Below are 17,233 nucleotides of genomic sequence, written 5' to 3'. Positions count from 1 at the left end.
AGTCTACTAATACTCTAATGAGAGTTAGTTAACATGTAGTTGACAAGTTACATATAGTAAATACAATGTCTGGACCATCGAAAGTGTAACCAATTTGACTTAAAATAATATTAAGAGCTGTGGCTGTGCTGGTAAATGTGTTTTTTTTAAATGTCTTTTATTAATTTGGAAAATGACCAGGGAAGAAAATACACTTCTAAAGTTATGAATGATGAAATTGACTGGTCTCATACCTTTTTATAGGTTTGTCTACACATCATTATTCTGCCAGATCTTGTCGCAAGGCCTTCAGCAAAAGTGTCACCATATGCACAAGTTCACAGAATGACAACTGTTGTGCCCAAATTTGCTGTTTTGTCACATGAAAAGCTTTCCAGGCTTCTGGGAACAGCAACCCAGTGACATTTGAGAGCTTCTCCACGGCTAAACTGGGCTCTACTGTAGTGCCAAGGCACTTGAAGAAGATTATGATCTACATAAGACCCAAACAATGTCTGAACTCCGGTCACTGACACCCTTCACATAACAACCCTTTCTCAAGGTTAAGGCGCTTGATCACAAGTGGCACCTATAAATACATCAAGTCTAATTTTTAATCTCAGTATTGGTGGCTTATTTTCAAATATTTAATTCATCTAGTGACAATTTACCTCATCTTACTGAAGGGTTCACTGCCATTATCTCAACCCAATTATCTGTTCTTCTAACACAATATTTCCTTTAAATAAAACTAAAACTAATTAAGACTGGACAGGTAATTACATCATAGTGATAACATATTTGGCTAATGTCACGATATTGATGAACGTGACAATCAGTTGAACAAAAATTCCTTTTGAAACGAAGCTTAAAATACATGACCAAATACAGTGAGTGAGTTTTGCTGAGTGAACACTATTCTGTCTATATAAGAAGCTGCTTCAGGCTCCTTTAAGGACTGACTGGAACTCAAAGGTGGGTGAGTTGTTCATCATGCTCTCCTTCTACTATTAACATAATATCACATACTTGTGTTCTGCAGTTTAGAGATTAAATGGCTAACCCTGATACATGGTAATCAGTTAGATTATTTAAGAGTTTAGAGTGTGGCTATGCACTGTTCAATATGCTTCTGATACTAATCTGACTGAATTAGTCCAAGTTATACTTGTAATTCATGTCATTCAAAGCACATATTTGAACTCAAGTTTTTTCCCTTTCTCTTAGCATCTCCAACCTCAGACACATATTCTCTGGACAGGACAGCAGGTAAACAAAATATATACATACTTATAATCATTGGTTTTCATTTTAGAAGCTAAGAAAATAAGAGATCCCATCTCAGTTCTAAAGCAAAAAGTTGGTTGAATAGAGTACCAAATTGTTTTAATTGTTAAACTTGTTGAGTAAAAAGAGAGTTGCTCAGGATAAAAAACAACTGCTTTAGAACACAGAAGCTCAGAAACACTCACATGGAGCAGCATCATTGCGCTCCACATTCATAGGAATTAATACGTTTCATTCCACTTGCATTTGTTTAATATTTAGAAATGAAAGTATAAATCCCTCTGCACATTCTCTCTCTCTTCTCACAGTAAACCGCAACCATGGGAGATGGTGAAATGGAGTGCTTCGGCGCGGCGGCCATATACCTCCGGAAGCCGGAAAGAGAGAGAATAGAGGCTCAGAACACCCCCTTTGATGCCAAAACGGCATTCTTTGTGTCAGAGCCGAGCGAGATGTACCTGAAGGGTGTTCTTGCTAGTAGAGAAGGCGGCAAAGCTACTGTCAAAACTCTGTGTGGGAAAGTAAGTAGAATTAATAAATGTGTTGATCTTCTGTAAAACAGTTTTACATGATGCTGTGGACTGTAAAACTACTTGCAAGGTGAAACAAATATAGCGTTTGTACTAAATGTCTCATCCATGTTTAAAACTTTATAGACGATCACGGTGAAAGACACTGAAATCTTCCCCATGAATCCTCCTAAGTTTGACAAAATTGAGGACATGGCCATGATGACCCACCTCAATGAGCCTACTGTGCTGTATAACCTCAAAGAGCGTTACGCAGCGTGGATGATCTACGTAAGTCTAAGCGAATCATATTTTATTCCTGGGATGGGGCGGCAGCATTGTAAAACTGGACTATCTATCTCCGTTTCAGACCTACTCTGGCTTGTTCTGCGTCACTGTCAATCCCTACAAGTGGCTCCCAGTGTACGATACAGTCGTTGTGAATGGATACAGAGGCAAAAAGAGGGTTGAAGCCCCGCCTCACATCTTCTCCATCTCCGACAACGCCTACCAGTTCATGCTCACTGGTAAGTGGAGATATTCATTTTCAATCCGTTTTGCAATCCAGTCAACTTGTGCTGAACTTGAGCCTGCTTACATTTTGCTTAATACTCCTACAATTTCTTTATTTAATGGACTCTTTTTACTTAATGGATCTCTTATGAGTAATTTATGTAGTGGTGTACATCTTGTTACAAATATGATATAAAAATTAAATAAAAAAAACTGAAAATATAATCTGTTTTGCGGTTTCATTTATAATAATACTAAATGTGTTTCAGACAGGGAAAATCAGTCTATCCTGATCACGTAAGTAGGCTATGATAATTAAAGTTATTGTATAAGAATCATCATGTAAATGCTAACATTGTTTAAGCTATTGAGAGAAAACAGTTTAACACCTGCCTTTTCTGCTGTTGAAAGCTTGTAACATGTAAATGCAGAAGCATCATTCTTATTGGCATGTGCTGGGAAAGACAGGAAAACTAAAGTAACAGAAAGGTGTGGGGAAAAGCCCTTACTGACAGAGCTGCATGTATACAAGGTTAAGACCACACTGCCAGCATGATGCATGTGCAGGTTTCATGTCTGACATTTATGGATTTTAAAGAAGCACTTACAAAAAGCCAACATATCACATAATTTATAATATTCTGAAATATGTTCTTTTCCATCTTTAACATTTCCACTCAGTGGAGAATCTGGTGCAGGAAAGACTGTCAACACCAAACGTGTCATCCAGTACTTTGCGACAATCGCTGTTTCTGGCGGAAAGAAGGCAGAACCTACCTCCTCTGGCAAAATGAAGGTGACTAAATAATCGAATATCATTCAAAGTATAGTGAACAAATTATTCTGCATGATGAAATTACTTAACTACTCACCAGGGGTCGCTAGAGGATCAAATCATTGCAGCCAACCCTCTGCTGGAGGCTTATGGTAATGCCAAGACTGTGAGGAATGACAACTCTTCTCGTTTTGTAAGTTGCTGTGGCCAGATGAATTGTACAAATTCAGTTAACATTCCAAAGCTGGGAAATTCAAAACTTCTAAATATTTCAATCTGCTTAGGGTAAATTCATCAGAATTCACTTTGGGACCACTGGAAAACTGGCCTCAGCTGATATTGAAACTTGTGAGTCAACACTGTGAGGCAACACTGCCAACATATAAATGTTTAATGCGGAAGCAAAAAAGTGGATTTATTTATTTATTTATTATTATAATTTTTTGGAAGATCTGCTGGAAAAGTCAAGAGTAACATTCCAGCTGTCTGCTGAGAGGAGCTACCACATCTTCTACCAGCTCATGACCGGACACAAGCCAGAGCTGCTCGGTGAGAAATCTACAGTATTGTGCATTTCATTTATTTCCATGTTTGAGAACACTGTTAACACACTGCACATCAATTCTTTACAGAGGCCCTGCTCATCACCACCAACCCTTACGACTATCCAATGATCAGCCAGGGCGAAATCACTGTCAAGAGTATCAATGATGTGGAGGAGTTCATTGCCACAGATGTATGTGGACAACTACATTATTATTAGTAGAAGCAGTATTTTCATATTTTATTAAATTTATCTGAGCAAACATACATCCAAAAAACACTACAATAAACTGAATGACATAATACCCTTCTTTTTGACTCGCTAAAGAATAATGTGAGATTCATTTGGTCATATAAAAACAGACTGCTATTGACATTCTGGGCTTCACTGCTGATGAGAAAATCAGCATCTACAAGATGACAGGTGCTGTGATGCATCATGGAGGCATGAAGTTTAAACAGAAGCAGAGAGAAGAGCAGGCCGAGCCAGACGGCACCGAGGGTAAGACGTACAATTAGCACATGCTATAAACATGTAAACGTTCACTTCATTAGTGACAATAATGTGTAAAACTTCCTCAGTGGCTGATAAAATCGCCTACCTCATGGGCCTCAACTCCGCTGACATGCTGAAAGCTCTGTGTTACCCCAGAGTGAAGGTCGGAAATGAGATGGTGACCAAAGGCCAGACAGTACCACAGGTGATCACTTATCTACTCGAATAAAGTGTCTCGTAGACATTCATAGTTGTCTTGGGAAGTAAAAGAGTAATGATATGATCTACGCTGACCTTTGAATTTCTCAGGTGAACAATGCAGTCTCTGCGCTCTGCAAGTCTGTCTATGAGAAAATGTTCTTGTGGATGGTTGTCCGTATTAATGAGATGTTGGACACAAAGCAGCCAAGACAGTTCTTCATTGGTGTGCTGGACATCGCTGGATTTGAGATCTTTGATGTGAGCTTCAGCTATCAAAGTCTCTGTAACAATCAGGATATAAAATATAATAGCCATCAGTAAGAACTTGCCTCTGCTTAATTGTCAGTTCAACAGCTTGGAGCAGCTTTGCATCAACTTCACAAATGAGAAACTGCAACAGTTCTTCAACCACCACATGTTTGTTCTGGAGCAAGAGGAGTACAAGAAAGAAGGCATTGAATGGGAGTTCATTGACTTTGGTATGGACTTGGCTGCCTGCATTGAGCTCATTGAGAAGGTAAGAGGACATTTAGCAAATTAAAATGATTATTCATATTCTGCCTGTACTTGAGCATGAATATTTCTTCAACAGCCAATGGGTATCTTCTCCATCCTTGAAGAGGAGTGCATGTTCCCCAAGGCTACAGACACAAGCTTCAAAAACAAGCTATATGATCAGCATCTGGGCAAATGTCCAGCTTTCCAGAAGCCCAAGCCTACCAAAGGTAAGGCAGAAGCCCACTTCTCTCTGGTCCACTACGCCGGCACTGTGGACTACAACATTAATGGCTGGTTGGACAAGAACAAGGATCCACTGAACGACTCTGTCGTGCAACTCTACCAAAAGTCATCGCTCAAAGTGCTGGCCTTCCTGTATGCAGCTCATGGAGCTGCTGATGGTACGAACATTTGCATTTCCTCAATTCCTTTGTGTTATGATGCAATTAGACATTATCTAATAGTGATATATTGAAAGGGTTGATGGAAAGCAACACAAGGACAATAAAAAAACAATTTCATTCATTGACATAAAACAGCTGAGGGAGGAGGTGGAAAAAAGGGAGGCAAGAAGAAGGGTGGTTCCTTCCAGACAGTGTCTGCACTTTTCAGGGTAAACAGATTATCTTTTAATGAAGAATGTGAATTTTTACACCATTAAAGATTAGACCAATGACAAACGTTTCCACAGGAGAACTTGGGTAAGCTGATGACTAACCTGAGGAGCACTCACCCTCACTTTGTGCGCTGCTTGATTCCTAATGAGTCCAAGACTCCAGGTAATCCTAATCTCTGAAGACTCAAATGTTTTGAAAATATCTCTGGAACCTTAAGAACATTTTCATTGCAGGTCTGATGGAGAACTTCCTGGTTATCCACCAGCTCAGGTGTAATGGTGTGCTGGAGGGCATCAGAATCTGCAGGAAGGGTTTCCCCAGCAGAATCCTCTATGGTGACTTCAAGCAGAGGTAAAGACACCTTTTTGCAACCACTGAATTAGAGATGATGCACCACATAATCTTCATCCTCTTATGACCTTTTCTTTTGCTTCACAAAAACATGACTCTCCTCTGACTGTCCTCTAGATACAAAGTGTTAAATGCTAGCGTCATCCCTGAGGGACAGTTCATTGACAACAAAAAGGCTTCAGAGAAACTCTTGGCCTCTATTGATGTTGACCACACCCAATACAAGTTTGGACACACCAAGGTGAGCTGCACAACAACTGGCTAAGCTCAAACCTACAATAGAGGAGAATGGCTTCCATAATATACAGGAAACATCATTATATGTTCTTACAGGTGTTCTTTAAAGCTGGTCTATTGGGTACACTTGAGGAGATGAGAGATGAGAAACTAGCAGCGCTGGTTACCATGACTCAGGCTCGTTGTCGTGGCTTCCTCATGAGGAAGGAGTTTGTCAAAATGATGGAGCGGAGGTGAGTGAAATAAACATTATTTCATTTACAATTAAATAAATAAAATTGAATATTTTTGTTAAACTAAAACCAGAAACTCCGTCTCCCAGAGAGGCAATTTATTCCATCCAATACAACATCCGCTCATTCATGAATGTGAAACATTGGCCATGGATGAAGCTGTACTTCAAGATCAAGCCTCTTCTAAAGAGTGCAGAGACTGAGAAAGAAATGGCAGCCATGAAGGATAACTTTGAGAAAATGAAGGAGGATCTAACAAAGGCATTAGCTAAAAAAAAGGAGCTTGAAGAAAAAATGGTGTCACTTCTTCAGGAGAAAAACGACCTTGTACTGCAAGTAACATCTGTGAGTATTTCAGCTCTTATTGATCCTAATGTAAATGCTAAAGCTATGAACATAAGCCATTAAACTAAATCCATCTCAATGAACAGGAAGCTGAAAACCTCTCTGATGCTGAGGAGAGATGTGAAGGTCTCATTAAAAGCAAGATCCAGCTCGAGGCCAAACTCAAAGAGACAAGCGAGAGACTGGAGGATGAGGAGGAAATCAATGCTGAACTGACTGCCAAGAAGAGGAAACTGGAGGACGAATGCTCTGAACTGAAGAAAGACATTGACGACCTGGAGCTCACCTTGGCCAAAGTGGAGAAGGAGAAACATGCAACAGAAAATAAGGTCAATAATATTTTCACATGTTCTTCACACTGCTGATTGTTCGGGGTCTTGAGAATGAAACCAGTGAACAATGTTTCCATTTAGGTGAAAAACCTGACGGAGGAGATGGCCTCTCAGGATGAGAGCATTGCCAAGCTGACCAAAGAGAAGAAAGCCCTCCAAGAGGCACACCAGCAGACTCTTGATGACCTTCAGTCAGAGGAAGACAAAGTCAACACTCTGACTAAATCTAAGTCAAAGCTTGAGCAGCAAGTGGATGATGTAAGATATTTGGCATGAGAATAAGAACATGAATCAATAGGAAAATAATGTTGTGTCTCTATACCATAATTAAATGCTCGGTTTTCTGTGACAATAGCTTGAGGGCTCACTGGAGCAGGAGAAGAAGCTCCGTATGGACCTTGAGAGAGCCAAGAGAAAGCTAGAAGGTGATCTGAAACTGGCCCAGGAGTCCATAATGGACCTGGAGAATGACAAACAGCAATCAGAAGAGAAGATCAAAAAGTGAGTGGACATCAGTCTTTACACAATTACACATTTTACAAAAAGTAAGTATTCGGCATATTTTAAAAAACAATACTTTAAAAACAGGAAAGACTTTGAGATAAGTCAGTTTCTCAGCAAGATTGAGGATGAACAGTCTTTGGGAGCACAGCTTCAGAAGAAGATCAAAGAACTTCAGGTAACCCTAACCCTAATATTTTCTGTGTGAAACTGTGAAGTAGATGCATAGCTAGGATAACCCACATGACAAATATCACTGGATAATTCATTTTTCTTTCTTTCTTTAGGCCCGTATAGAGGAGCTGGAGGAGGAAATTGAGGCAGAGCGAGCTGCTCGTGCTAAAGTGGAGAAGCAGAGAGCTGATCTCTCCAGGGAACTTGAAGAGATCAGTGAGAGGCTTGAGGAAGCTGGTGGTGCCACTTCTGCCCAGATTGAGATGAACAAGAAGCGTGAAGCTGAATTCCAGAAGTTGCGTCGTGATCTGGAAGAGTCCACCTTGCAGCATGAAGCAACGGCTGCTGCTCTCCGGAAGAAGCAGGCGGATAGTGTGGCTGAACTCGGAGAACAGATCGACAACCTTCAGCGGGTCAAACAGAAGCTGGAGAAGGAGAAGAGTGAATACAAGATGGAGATTGATGACTTGACAAGTAACATGGAGGCTGTGGCTAAAGCAAAGGTATACTATTGGGAAAACTTTAAGTGAAGATTTATTTTTAGTTTTACAAAACTACTTTAACTTTAGCAGCTTGAAATATAAATAAGTGGCAATAAAAAAACAAAACAAAAAACACAAAGAGGTCAAAACGTTTTACAACTTTTAATAATTATTGTAGGCAAACCTTGAAAAGATGTGCCGGACATTAGAAGACCAAGCAAGTGAGCTAAAAACCAAAAATGATGAGTTTGTACGCCAACTTAATGATTTAAATGGACAGAGGGCAAGGCTGCAAACTGAAAACGGTACGTAAATAAACTAAATATACCACGCACACATTGAATACACCATGCACAGAACTGAGCAAAAACCTGTGATGCAAAAACCCAATACTGACATCATACGAGCTCTTGTGGACACTTATATAAATTACCCATTGTCTCATACTAGGGGAATTTGGCCGTCAATTGGAGGAGAAAGAAGCTCTTGTTTCTCAATTGACAAGAGGCAAACAAGCTTATACTCAGCAGATTGAGGAACTCAAAAGACATATTGAAGAAGAGGTTAAGGTATGTACCTAATTTTCTGTTACCAAGTACCGTGAATAGCCATGAACATAGCGGTATACAATAAAAGGAAACATTTTGACTTCAAGGCCAAGAACGCTCTGGCCCATGGGGTTCAGTCTGCCCGCCATGACTGTGATTTGCTCAGAGAGCAGTTTGAGGAAGAGCAGGAGGCCAAAGCTGAACTCCAGCGTGGGATGTCTAAGGCCAACAGTGAGGTGGCTCAGTGGAGAACCAAATATGAGACTGATGCCATCCAGCGCACTGAGGAGCTTGAGGAATCCAAGTAAATACATCAATGGAACAAGTCTTCAGTATCCTACATTTAATATGATATAATATAATAGTAAGATTTCATAATTTCATATCACTTCCTCAGAAAAAAGCTGGCCCAGCGTCTGCAGGATGCTGAAGAATCCATTGAGGCGGTGAACTCAAAGTGTGCCTCTCTGGAAAAGACCAAACAGAGACTGCAGGGTGAAGTAGAGGATCTCATGATTGATGTGGATAGGGCAAATGCATTGGCAGCCAACCTTGACAAGAAGCAGAGAAACTTTGACAAGGTAAGAAAGACATGGATAACCTATAAACCTAAACACTGATGAACCGAAGACTTAGCTAATTAACAATGACTACATTTCTTTCATTTTCAGGTGCTAGCAGAGTGGAAACAAAAGTATGAGGAAAGTCAGGCTGAACTAGAAGGTGCTCAGAAAGAAGCTCGTTCTCTCAGCACTGAGCTTTTCAAAATGAAGAACTCCTACGAGGAAACTCTTGACCACCTCGAGACACTGAAGAGGGAGAACAAGAATCTGCAACGTAATGCAACTTTTATTTGTACACCAAGGACTAAAAAAAGAGATGCATTAAAACAGAAAATCTTACACTTATGATTTTTAAACCCTTTTAGAGGAGATTTCTGACCTCACTGAGCAGCTTGGAGAGACTGGAAAGACGATTCATGAACTGGAAAAGGCAAAGAAGACAGTGGAGTCTGAGAAAACAGAGATCCAGACTGCGCTTGAAGAAGCTGAAGTACTGTTATTTAAAGCTGTCAAACCATGGAAAAATTCTATTCTAACATGGTGAACATTACACAATTTTTCTACCAGGTTGATTTAATTTTTACTTTAACTATCCATCAGGGCACCCTGGAGCATGAAGAGTCCAAGATTCTTCGTGTGCAGCTGGAGCTAAACCAGGTGAAGAGCGAGATTGACAGGAAGATTGCTGAGAAGGATGAGGAGATGGAACAGATCAAGAGGAACAGCCAAAGAGTGATCGATTCCATGCAGAGCACTCTAGACGCTGAGATCAGGAGCAGAAATGATGCCCTGAGAGTCAAAAAGAAGATGGAGGGAGATCTGAATGAGATGGAGATCCAGCTGAGTCATGCCAACCGCCAGGCTGCTGAGGCCCAGAAACAGCTCAGGAATGTCCAAGGCCAACTCAAGGTATCTTTCTGTAGAATGTGGAAATACGTTAAATATTGCATGTTTGACAAAACGAATATGATACATGAACCAAAGCAAGAGAACTAACAAAGAAAGAATGTTGCCACAGGATGCACAACTGCACCTTGATGAAGCTCTCAGAGGACAGGAGGACATGAAGGAACAGGTGGCCATGGTGGAGCGCAGGAATAACCTGATGCAAGCAGAGATTGAGGAGCTGAGAGCTGCACTGGAGCAAACAGAGAGAGGCCGCAAAGTGGCGGAGCAAGAGCTGGTTGATGCCAGCGAGCGTGTGGGACTGCTGCACTCACAAGTACAAAAAATGACTAAATACTTGGAACAAATTCAGGATACATGATTAACTTTCATATATAATGTACACTAAACTTACTGCTTACATCCCACAGAATACAAGTCTTATTAACACCAAGAAGAAGCTTGAGACTGATCTGGTCCAGGTTCAAGGTGAGGTTGAAGATTCAGTCCAGGAGGCCAGAAATGCTGAGGAGAAGGCCAAGAAGGCCATCACTGATGTGAGTGTTTACATTCTGCTTCTCTATTCTAATTTAAACAGTTACTTGACTTTGTGTTTAGGTTCATGTGGTAACAAAGGGAATATTCATAGAAGGTATTTTTAGCTATGAAGTGAAGGAAAGTGAAGACAAAGTATGGTAACCCATACTCAGAATTTGTCCTCTGCATTTAACCAATCCAAGTTAGAGTTTGTGCACACACATCAGGAGCAGTGAGCAGACATTTTTTGTTGTGGCACCCAGAAAGCAATTGGGGGTTATGTGCCTTGCTGAAGGGCACCTCAGTCATTACCTGCTGGTATTGAGAATCAAACCCTCGACTTTCGGGTTACAAGTCTGACTCTCTAACCATTAGGCCACAACTGCCCATCTAAATAGGTTAGTTAACTTAAATTGGCTTATATTTCAGGCTGCCATGATGGCTGAGGAGCTGAAGAAGGAGCAGGACACAAGTGCTCACCTGGAGAGGATGAAGAAGAACCTGGAGGTGACTGTCAAAGACCTGCAGCACCGTCTGGATGAGGCCGAAAGTCTGGCCATGAAGGGTGGAAAGAAACAGCTCCAGAAACTGGAGTCCAGGGTAAATTTGAGTGTTCAGGAGCTTAACAAAACTCATTCTTAGATATACTGGTCGTGGCAGAGATTTGACAGGCAAAACAATAACTCTCTACTGAAGGTGCGCGAGTTAGAGTCTGAAGTTGAAGCCGAGCAGAGACGTGGAGCAGACGCTGTGAAAGGAGTGCGCAAATACGAGAGGAGAGTGAAGGAACTTACCTACCAGGTAAAACTACTTTTAATTAGAAATTTACCACCGTTTACAATATACAGTTTAACTAAGACTATGACCAATATTTACACCCAAAGACTGAGGAAGACAAGAAGAACGTGAACCGACTGCAGGATCTGGTAGACAAGCTGCAGCTGAAAGTGAAGGCCTACAAGCGCCAGTCTGAAGAAGCTGTAAGTCTAATTTCAAATCTTGAGCGTGAAGTTTGCTATGAAATGGGTTGAACATCTTGTGTAATCATGACAGGAGGAGCAGGCCAACACTCACCTGTCCAGGTACAGGAAGGTGCAGCATGAGCTGGAGGAGGCTCAGGAGCGCGCTGACATTGCAGAGTCCCAGGTCAACAAGCTGAGGGCCAAGAGCCGTGAAGTTGGAAAGGTATTGTGAATTTTTCTGCAAAAGGGGTAGGGGGTTAATCTTAAAGTACACTGCTTAATATACATGTGTTTCTGACTGGGGAAAAAACATGCAACTTAATGTCTTTTTATTTACTGCAGAGCAAGGATGAAGAATGAAGATGAGACATCACACCACATCTACAAGCAAGCATATAATATGACGTACTTGTACTGTGTCTTACATGTCCATTAAATGCAGTTTATCAAGGCGCTGTCTGTCTGTCTGTATTGTAGACTGGTAGAGCATGGCACCAATGTCAAGATCAAGGGTTCAATTCTCAGAGAGTGCATGGACTAATAAAAAAGAATTTATACCTTGAATGCAATTTATGTCGCTTAGGAAAGTTTCTACCAAATTTACAGGTGTGTAAATACCTCATTTACTCAATACCTCAAAATACTCATTTTAAAATTCAGCTAAATTAATACTAATTTCATCTGTCAAACATAATACAAAGCTATACAGTCCAAGCTTCTCACTTTTATTGATGAATGAGAATTACTGTGTGCAAATGAAATCTCAAATTCTTTAATAATAATTATAATAATAAATTCATAACATTTATATAGCGCTTTATATAGCTTGGCACTCAAAGCGCTTTACATAGGGGACACTTTTACATTTACATGGGGAAACTTAATATTCAACGATATTATTTATCTGAATGTACAGGGCTTTAATAAATAATATTTTAGCATCCAAATACATCGCGGATATGGAAACATTTGGTATTTGTGGCGATTAAGAGAGGTAGGTTATGTGAGCTCAATGCCGGTTTCTGTTTCAGTTTCACTTTAAATTAATTTGTTTTGGCGAATGTCACAAATGTCTCTGCATTGAAAATTTATAGCAAAATATTCTCATGCACTTAAATTTAACTTTGACAGAGCTGGCTCCGTGTCTGGTAAATTGACCATGTTTGTTTAACAATAACTAGGCAAGTTTTATGATGCAACTGAAAAAGCAAAAACTAAAAGATCAAGATTGTGATGCATCAAATAAAACAATGTTTTTACTAGGGCTGCATGATTTGGGGAAAATGTCATATTGTGATTATTGAGGTCAATATTGCGATTGCGATATAACAAACAAATGGTTTCATGAGTCAACTTGCTTGGTTCTCAAGGAAAATGCAATACAGAGCCCTTACAGCTGGTATTATTATTAAAGGTTAAAAATAACAACTCAAATGAAATATAATGTGGTTTTTACTAGGCTATAATAACAACGTTACAATATTTAATGATATAAGTAAAAATATAATTTATTACACTGCACATATTAAGCAAAATACTCCTCTCTCTATATATAATTTGTCTAGCCAACTAGTGTGCTATCAAATGGCATTCCTGAGGTAAATGTAACATTATGGGACATATTTTTATCCAGCTGTTTTATTGACCTCTTTCCGCAGTTGAAAAACACTGATTGATCGATATTACTGTATGTATGAGGCATAAACATTTCGGTAAGTTGTACTGTATCTTTCAACACACCTATTGTTCATTCGTGTTGATTTACTATTAACTAGTAAAGAGTAAGAGATGATCGGTTCACGACCACGATCTGTCACATCACATTTACAAGCGGCAAAACACTATTGTTTGAATTTCGTGATAAAATTTACAGAATCTGAGAGCTGTCAATTTGTTCCTACCAAAAGTAACCTGCTCTGTCTAGTCTGTCGGTGTCAGTGTCTTCTTTGCTTCACGATTTTTCTCTGCGTGAGAAAATGGATGTGTGGCGTGAGAGCGTGTGAAAAGTGTCGATTGCATGAGTCTCACGCTGAATGAGTGAGAGTTGGCAGCCCTGCTCTCTCTGCTCAGTGTCGGTTATCTTATAGCCAAAATATCGCCATACAACAGAAGTATTTTTTTCTGGCCACCAGTTCAGTGTCCGTCTGCTCGGCATCATCTTCACCTGTTCTCCGCGCTGCACACCGGAAAAGCCACGTGCCACTGCCTAAACTGAAGCTGACTGGTCTTCTTTTTATTAGCGGTGTAGAAAATGGGCAAACAGCTCTCAGAGAGAATGGGTTGTCATGTCCACACATGCATTTATTTATTTCATATAATCGCATAGGCTTGACATCGCAATTGCGATATGATTAATTGTGCAGCACTAGTTTTTACCCACCCCTAGTGTCAAATACATCTTGTTTCTAAATTATGTAGTAACTTAGTTAATTCATTTCCTCAGGTCTGTACACTATTGTGCAACAGAGACTCTAGTCATAGTGCAATTATAACAGTTTTGTAGGGCTGCAACTAATAAATATTTTGATAATCGATTAGTTGGCTGATTATTTCTTCGATTAATCAGATTTTTTTTAAATCAGATTAAGAACTTTTTAAATGTTATTGACAAAACACACTATTCCACATCCTGCCCAATGCTGTCCTTCAAACAAACGTGCCATCTGAATGCTATGAAAACATTTATAGTGAATATATCTATATCTATGCTATGTGCAAAAGAGCTATAAAGCAAAAGGACCATTTAAATCGCTACATTAAAATTTTAGATAATAGGGCTGGGACGATACACCTATCTCCCGATTAGATACTATCATGATACCTGGGTGCCGATACGATACGTTTTGCGATTTTTAAGAATTGCGATTCTACAAGTATTGCGATTCGATATTGCAATGTATTGCGATTTTATTTAACACTAGACCATGGGGAAAAGTTAAATCATACACTTATACGGACTGTACATGATGTATAACACACATATCACATTATAGACTTCTATAATTCAATGTTAGGCTGCATAGATTAGGTCAGCCGAAACCAGGAACACTTCCCATAAATCATGATGTAGTTGTTACATCATAAGAAGGATGGCGTCTACGCTAATATTAGTCTCTCTGTTTCTCCGAGGTTTACCGCAGTCTGCCGTATCCAGATCTGATGAAGGACCTGCACCTGGACACACTCACACATACATACTCTCACACACACACACACACACACACACACACACACACACACACTCCAGATCTCTCACACACACACACTCCAGATCTGATGAAGGACCTGCACCTGGACAGGACGACAACGCAGTCCTGAAGTGTCCACTAGTCTCTCCCCTGTGAAGGCCTCCTTCCCTTTATCTCTGTACAGATAAAACGTCGGGATAATTCTGGTTCACGTGGCTACGCAGAAGCGATAAATAATTCTTTATTATACATTTTTAAGGCCAGACAAGTAGTTTGTTGAGGGTTGGTTTGTAAAGAAGGACTAGACGCCTGCGCACAAGGACTAAACACATGATACGCATGTCCACGCCGTCTGCGTTTTTGCGTTTTTGCATTTCTGAGGTTTGCGCAGAGATGACCTTTTTTTCAAAAATGTTCAAGGCTTGCACCTTGGAATCTCTTTCAGGGTTTGCGTTCTCGAGCACCAGGCACTGTTTTGTATGGATGGGCGGTCGGAGCATGTTAAATGTTTTCTGTTAAAACAGTGTCATGTTAGCGGCCCCTAAATTAATAACTAATGATCTTTGCAACGGAAGTGAATCAATCAATCAAAACTTTAACCACTAACTTTAGCTTGTTATCGATTGCTCTTGTCTGCCTCGTTGCTCCTGCTGCAGCTGTTGTGTTGGTTTGCGTCTGTAAGCTTCGTATATCTTTCTGTTTTGAATCATTATTTACTATCATTCTTTGTTGTTTATACTGCTAAATATAACTTACTCAACATCACACATTAACCTGACATGGCTAGCTTCAATCTTATTGCTAGCACAACATGCTAGTAATTCACTTGTCTGTTAGCGTGCCATCCGTCCGCTCTTTATTTCTTTTATTTTTGTATTTTGTATTTGTATTGTCTTTAACAAGTTCATCAAACAACTTAGGTGAGTAGGATCAGTCAACAAACACAGTGAGTCATGTCATCTTCTCCTCTTATTGTCACTTGCTCTTCATGTAACATGTTTAGCATAGCCTTCTCTGTCAGCACAGGATTTACATGTGATAAATGCAGAGAGAGAGTAAAGCTGACGGGGAAGATTTCAGAACTAGAGACACGCATCCAAACTTTAATCGAGGATAGTAGGTATGCAAGTGCTTTAGATACTGTTTTGGATGCGATCAGCTTAGGGAACTCTGTACATTGTTTGGTTCCGGCTGAAGTAGAGCCCGTGCAGCAGGGCAATTGGGTGACAGTGAGACGCTGTAGTCGTGGGACAAAACACCACTCTTCTGTTCCGATTAAAACTTCAAATAGATTCTCTCCACTCAGTGAAACACCCACTGAGAATCCTGTTGATTGTGCCCTAGTTATTGGCGATTCAATTACACGGAACGTGAAAATAGAGACACCAGCCACCATAGTCACATGTTTGCCAGGAGCCAGAGCGCCTGACATCAGTGCAAGTGCTGGCTAATGCTAATCGTAAATTCTCTAAGATTATTATTCACGTCGGCACTAATGATGTTCGACTCCGCCAGTCGGAGATCACTAAAATTAATGTTAAAGAGGTGTGTGAACTCGCAAGTACGATGTCAGGCACTGTAATTTGCTCTGGCCCCCTTCCTGTTCGCAGGAGTGATGAGATACTTAGTAGATTGTGTTCACTGAATCGCTGGCTGTCTAAGTGGTGTGCGCAAAATAATATACAAATTCATAGACAATTGGAAAAGTTTTTGGGTCAGACCTGACCTGTTGAAAAGAGATGGTATTCATCCCTCCTGGGATGGTGCTGCTCTTCTCTCTAGTAATATGGCACATAGTCTTAGAGCTCAAACATGACAATCTGGGGCTCAGGTCAGGAAGCAGACAGACTGGCTAAACCGACCGTCTGCTAGCTGTCTCACGTCACCAAAGTCAGATAAATCCCATCACATAGAGCCTCTTTCACCTAGATATCATCATATAGAGACTGTGTATGTTCCCCGAATTAGGACATACAAAAAACTTCCAAACCCATCTAAGGGTAAAACTTTAATTTATGTTCAACAAATAAAAAACAGACATAATACAAATGAGCAAATGATAAAGCTTGGGTTGCTGAATATGCAAAGCACTACTTACTACTTACTATAAGGTATAAGTGTGACACTGTCACACCCATCATACATATTAGGTACACTAATGTTTAATTGTGATCATTAAGTATCGTCATTGTCAATTATGTTTTTTTTTGTAGTGTCGAGTTGAGTTTCAGTTGTCCTTATCTTAACCCTAGCCCTTGAGTTATCCTAACCATAGCCCTTAGCCCTAATAAGGTGAATAATAACCTTGCCACTTTGTCATTGCTATCAACTCCGACTCACTCAGGGCTCGACATTAAGCCTTTTCATGTGCTTGTCCTTTGGACAAGTAAATCTGTCATTCACTTGTCCGAGTAAAAAAGTTGCTTGTCCGGAATGTTTTTGGTGTGTGTGTGTGCTGTAAATATAATTTATTCTGA

The 17,233-nt window shown here is 40.1% G+C and overlaps 1 protein-coding gene across 2 annotated transcripts in view; it reads left to right on the top strand.

Annotated features, from left to right (window-relative positions):
• Positions 1-932: 932 nt before the first annotated feature.
• The window catches only part of LOC311085357 (myosin heavy chain, fast skeletal muscle-like), a 50,336-nt gene continuing 34,035 nt past the window's right edge, over positions 933-17,233 (top strand). The window contains exons 1-41 of one of the 2 annotated variants that reach the window (XM_084117853.1): positions 933-958; positions 1,207-1,248; positions 1,575-1,787; positions 1,923-2,066; positions 2,146-2,302; positions 2,558-2,585; positions 2,970-3,084; positions 3,164-3,256; positions 3,348-3,411; positions 3,514-3,612; positions 3,696-3,799; positions 3,970-4,108; positions 4,189-4,307; positions 4,412-4,561; positions 4,650-4,820; positions 4,896-5,202; positions 5,341-5,414; positions 5,493-5,580; positions 5,652-5,769; positions 5,887-6,010; positions 6,103-6,239; positions 6,329-6,584; positions 6,671-6,913; positions 6,998-7,174; positions 7,272-7,417; positions 7,505-7,595; positions 7,705-8,094; positions 8,252-8,378; positions 8,524-8,642; positions 8,729-8,925; positions 9,019-9,202; positions 9,293-9,458; positions 9,550-9,674; positions 9,785-10,093; positions 10,203-10,406; positions 10,501-10,626; positions 11,036-11,206; positions 11,303-11,407; positions 11,491-11,586; positions 11,660-11,791; positions 11,911-12,022. In XM_084117853.1, the coding sequence (XP_083973979.1) occupies positions 1,587-1,787; positions 1,923-2,066; positions 2,146-2,302; positions 2,558-2,585; positions 2,970-3,084; positions 3,164-3,256; positions 3,348-3,411; positions 3,514-3,612; positions 3,696-3,799; positions 3,970-4,108; positions 4,189-4,307; positions 4,412-4,561; positions 4,650-4,820; positions 4,896-5,202; positions 5,341-5,414; positions 5,493-5,580; positions 5,652-5,769; positions 5,887-6,010; positions 6,103-6,239; positions 6,329-6,584; positions 6,671-6,913; positions 6,998-7,174; positions 7,272-7,417; positions 7,505-7,595; positions 7,705-8,094; positions 8,252-8,378; positions 8,524-8,642; positions 8,729-8,925; positions 9,019-9,202; positions 9,293-9,458; positions 9,550-9,674; positions 9,785-10,093; positions 10,203-10,406; positions 10,501-10,626; positions 11,036-11,206; positions 11,303-11,407; positions 11,491-11,586; positions 11,660-11,791; positions 11,911-11,928 (5,814 nt within the window). In that variant the 5' untranslated portion in view covers positions 933-958; positions 1,207-1,248; positions 1,575-1,586 and the 3' untranslated portion in view covers positions 11,929-12,022. Of the gene's footprint in view, positions 959-1,206; positions 1,249-1,574; positions 1,788-1,922; positions 2,067-2,145; positions 2,303-2,557; positions 2,586-2,969; positions 3,085-3,163; positions 3,257-3,347; positions 3,412-3,513; positions 3,613-3,695; positions 3,800-3,969; positions 4,109-4,188; positions 4,308-4,411; positions 4,562-4,649; positions 4,821-4,895; positions 5,203-5,340; positions 5,415-5,492; positions 5,581-5,651; positions 5,770-5,886; positions 6,011-6,102; positions 6,240-6,328; positions 6,585-6,670; positions 6,914-6,997; positions 7,175-7,271; positions 7,418-7,504; positions 7,596-7,704; positions 8,095-8,251; positions 8,379-8,523; positions 8,643-8,728; positions 8,926-9,018; positions 9,203-9,292; positions 9,459-9,549; positions 9,675-9,784; positions 10,094-10,202; positions 10,407-10,500; positions 10,627-11,035; positions 11,207-11,302; positions 11,408-11,490; positions 11,587-11,659; positions 11,792-11,910; positions 12,023-17,233 lie in introns of those variants that run through there. The other variant, XM_084117852.1, reaches the window with a different exon arrangement.

This window comes from Abramis brama, assembly GCF_963993115.1.
Source record: "Abramis brama genome assembly, chromosome: 6".
Taxonomy (NCBI): Eukaryota; Metazoa; Chordata; class Actinopteri; order Cypriniformes; family Leuciscidae; genus Abramis; species Abramis brama.
The sequence above is the reverse complement of the archived record's forward strand: the minus strand, read 5'-3'. Positions and strand labels throughout refer to the sequence as shown.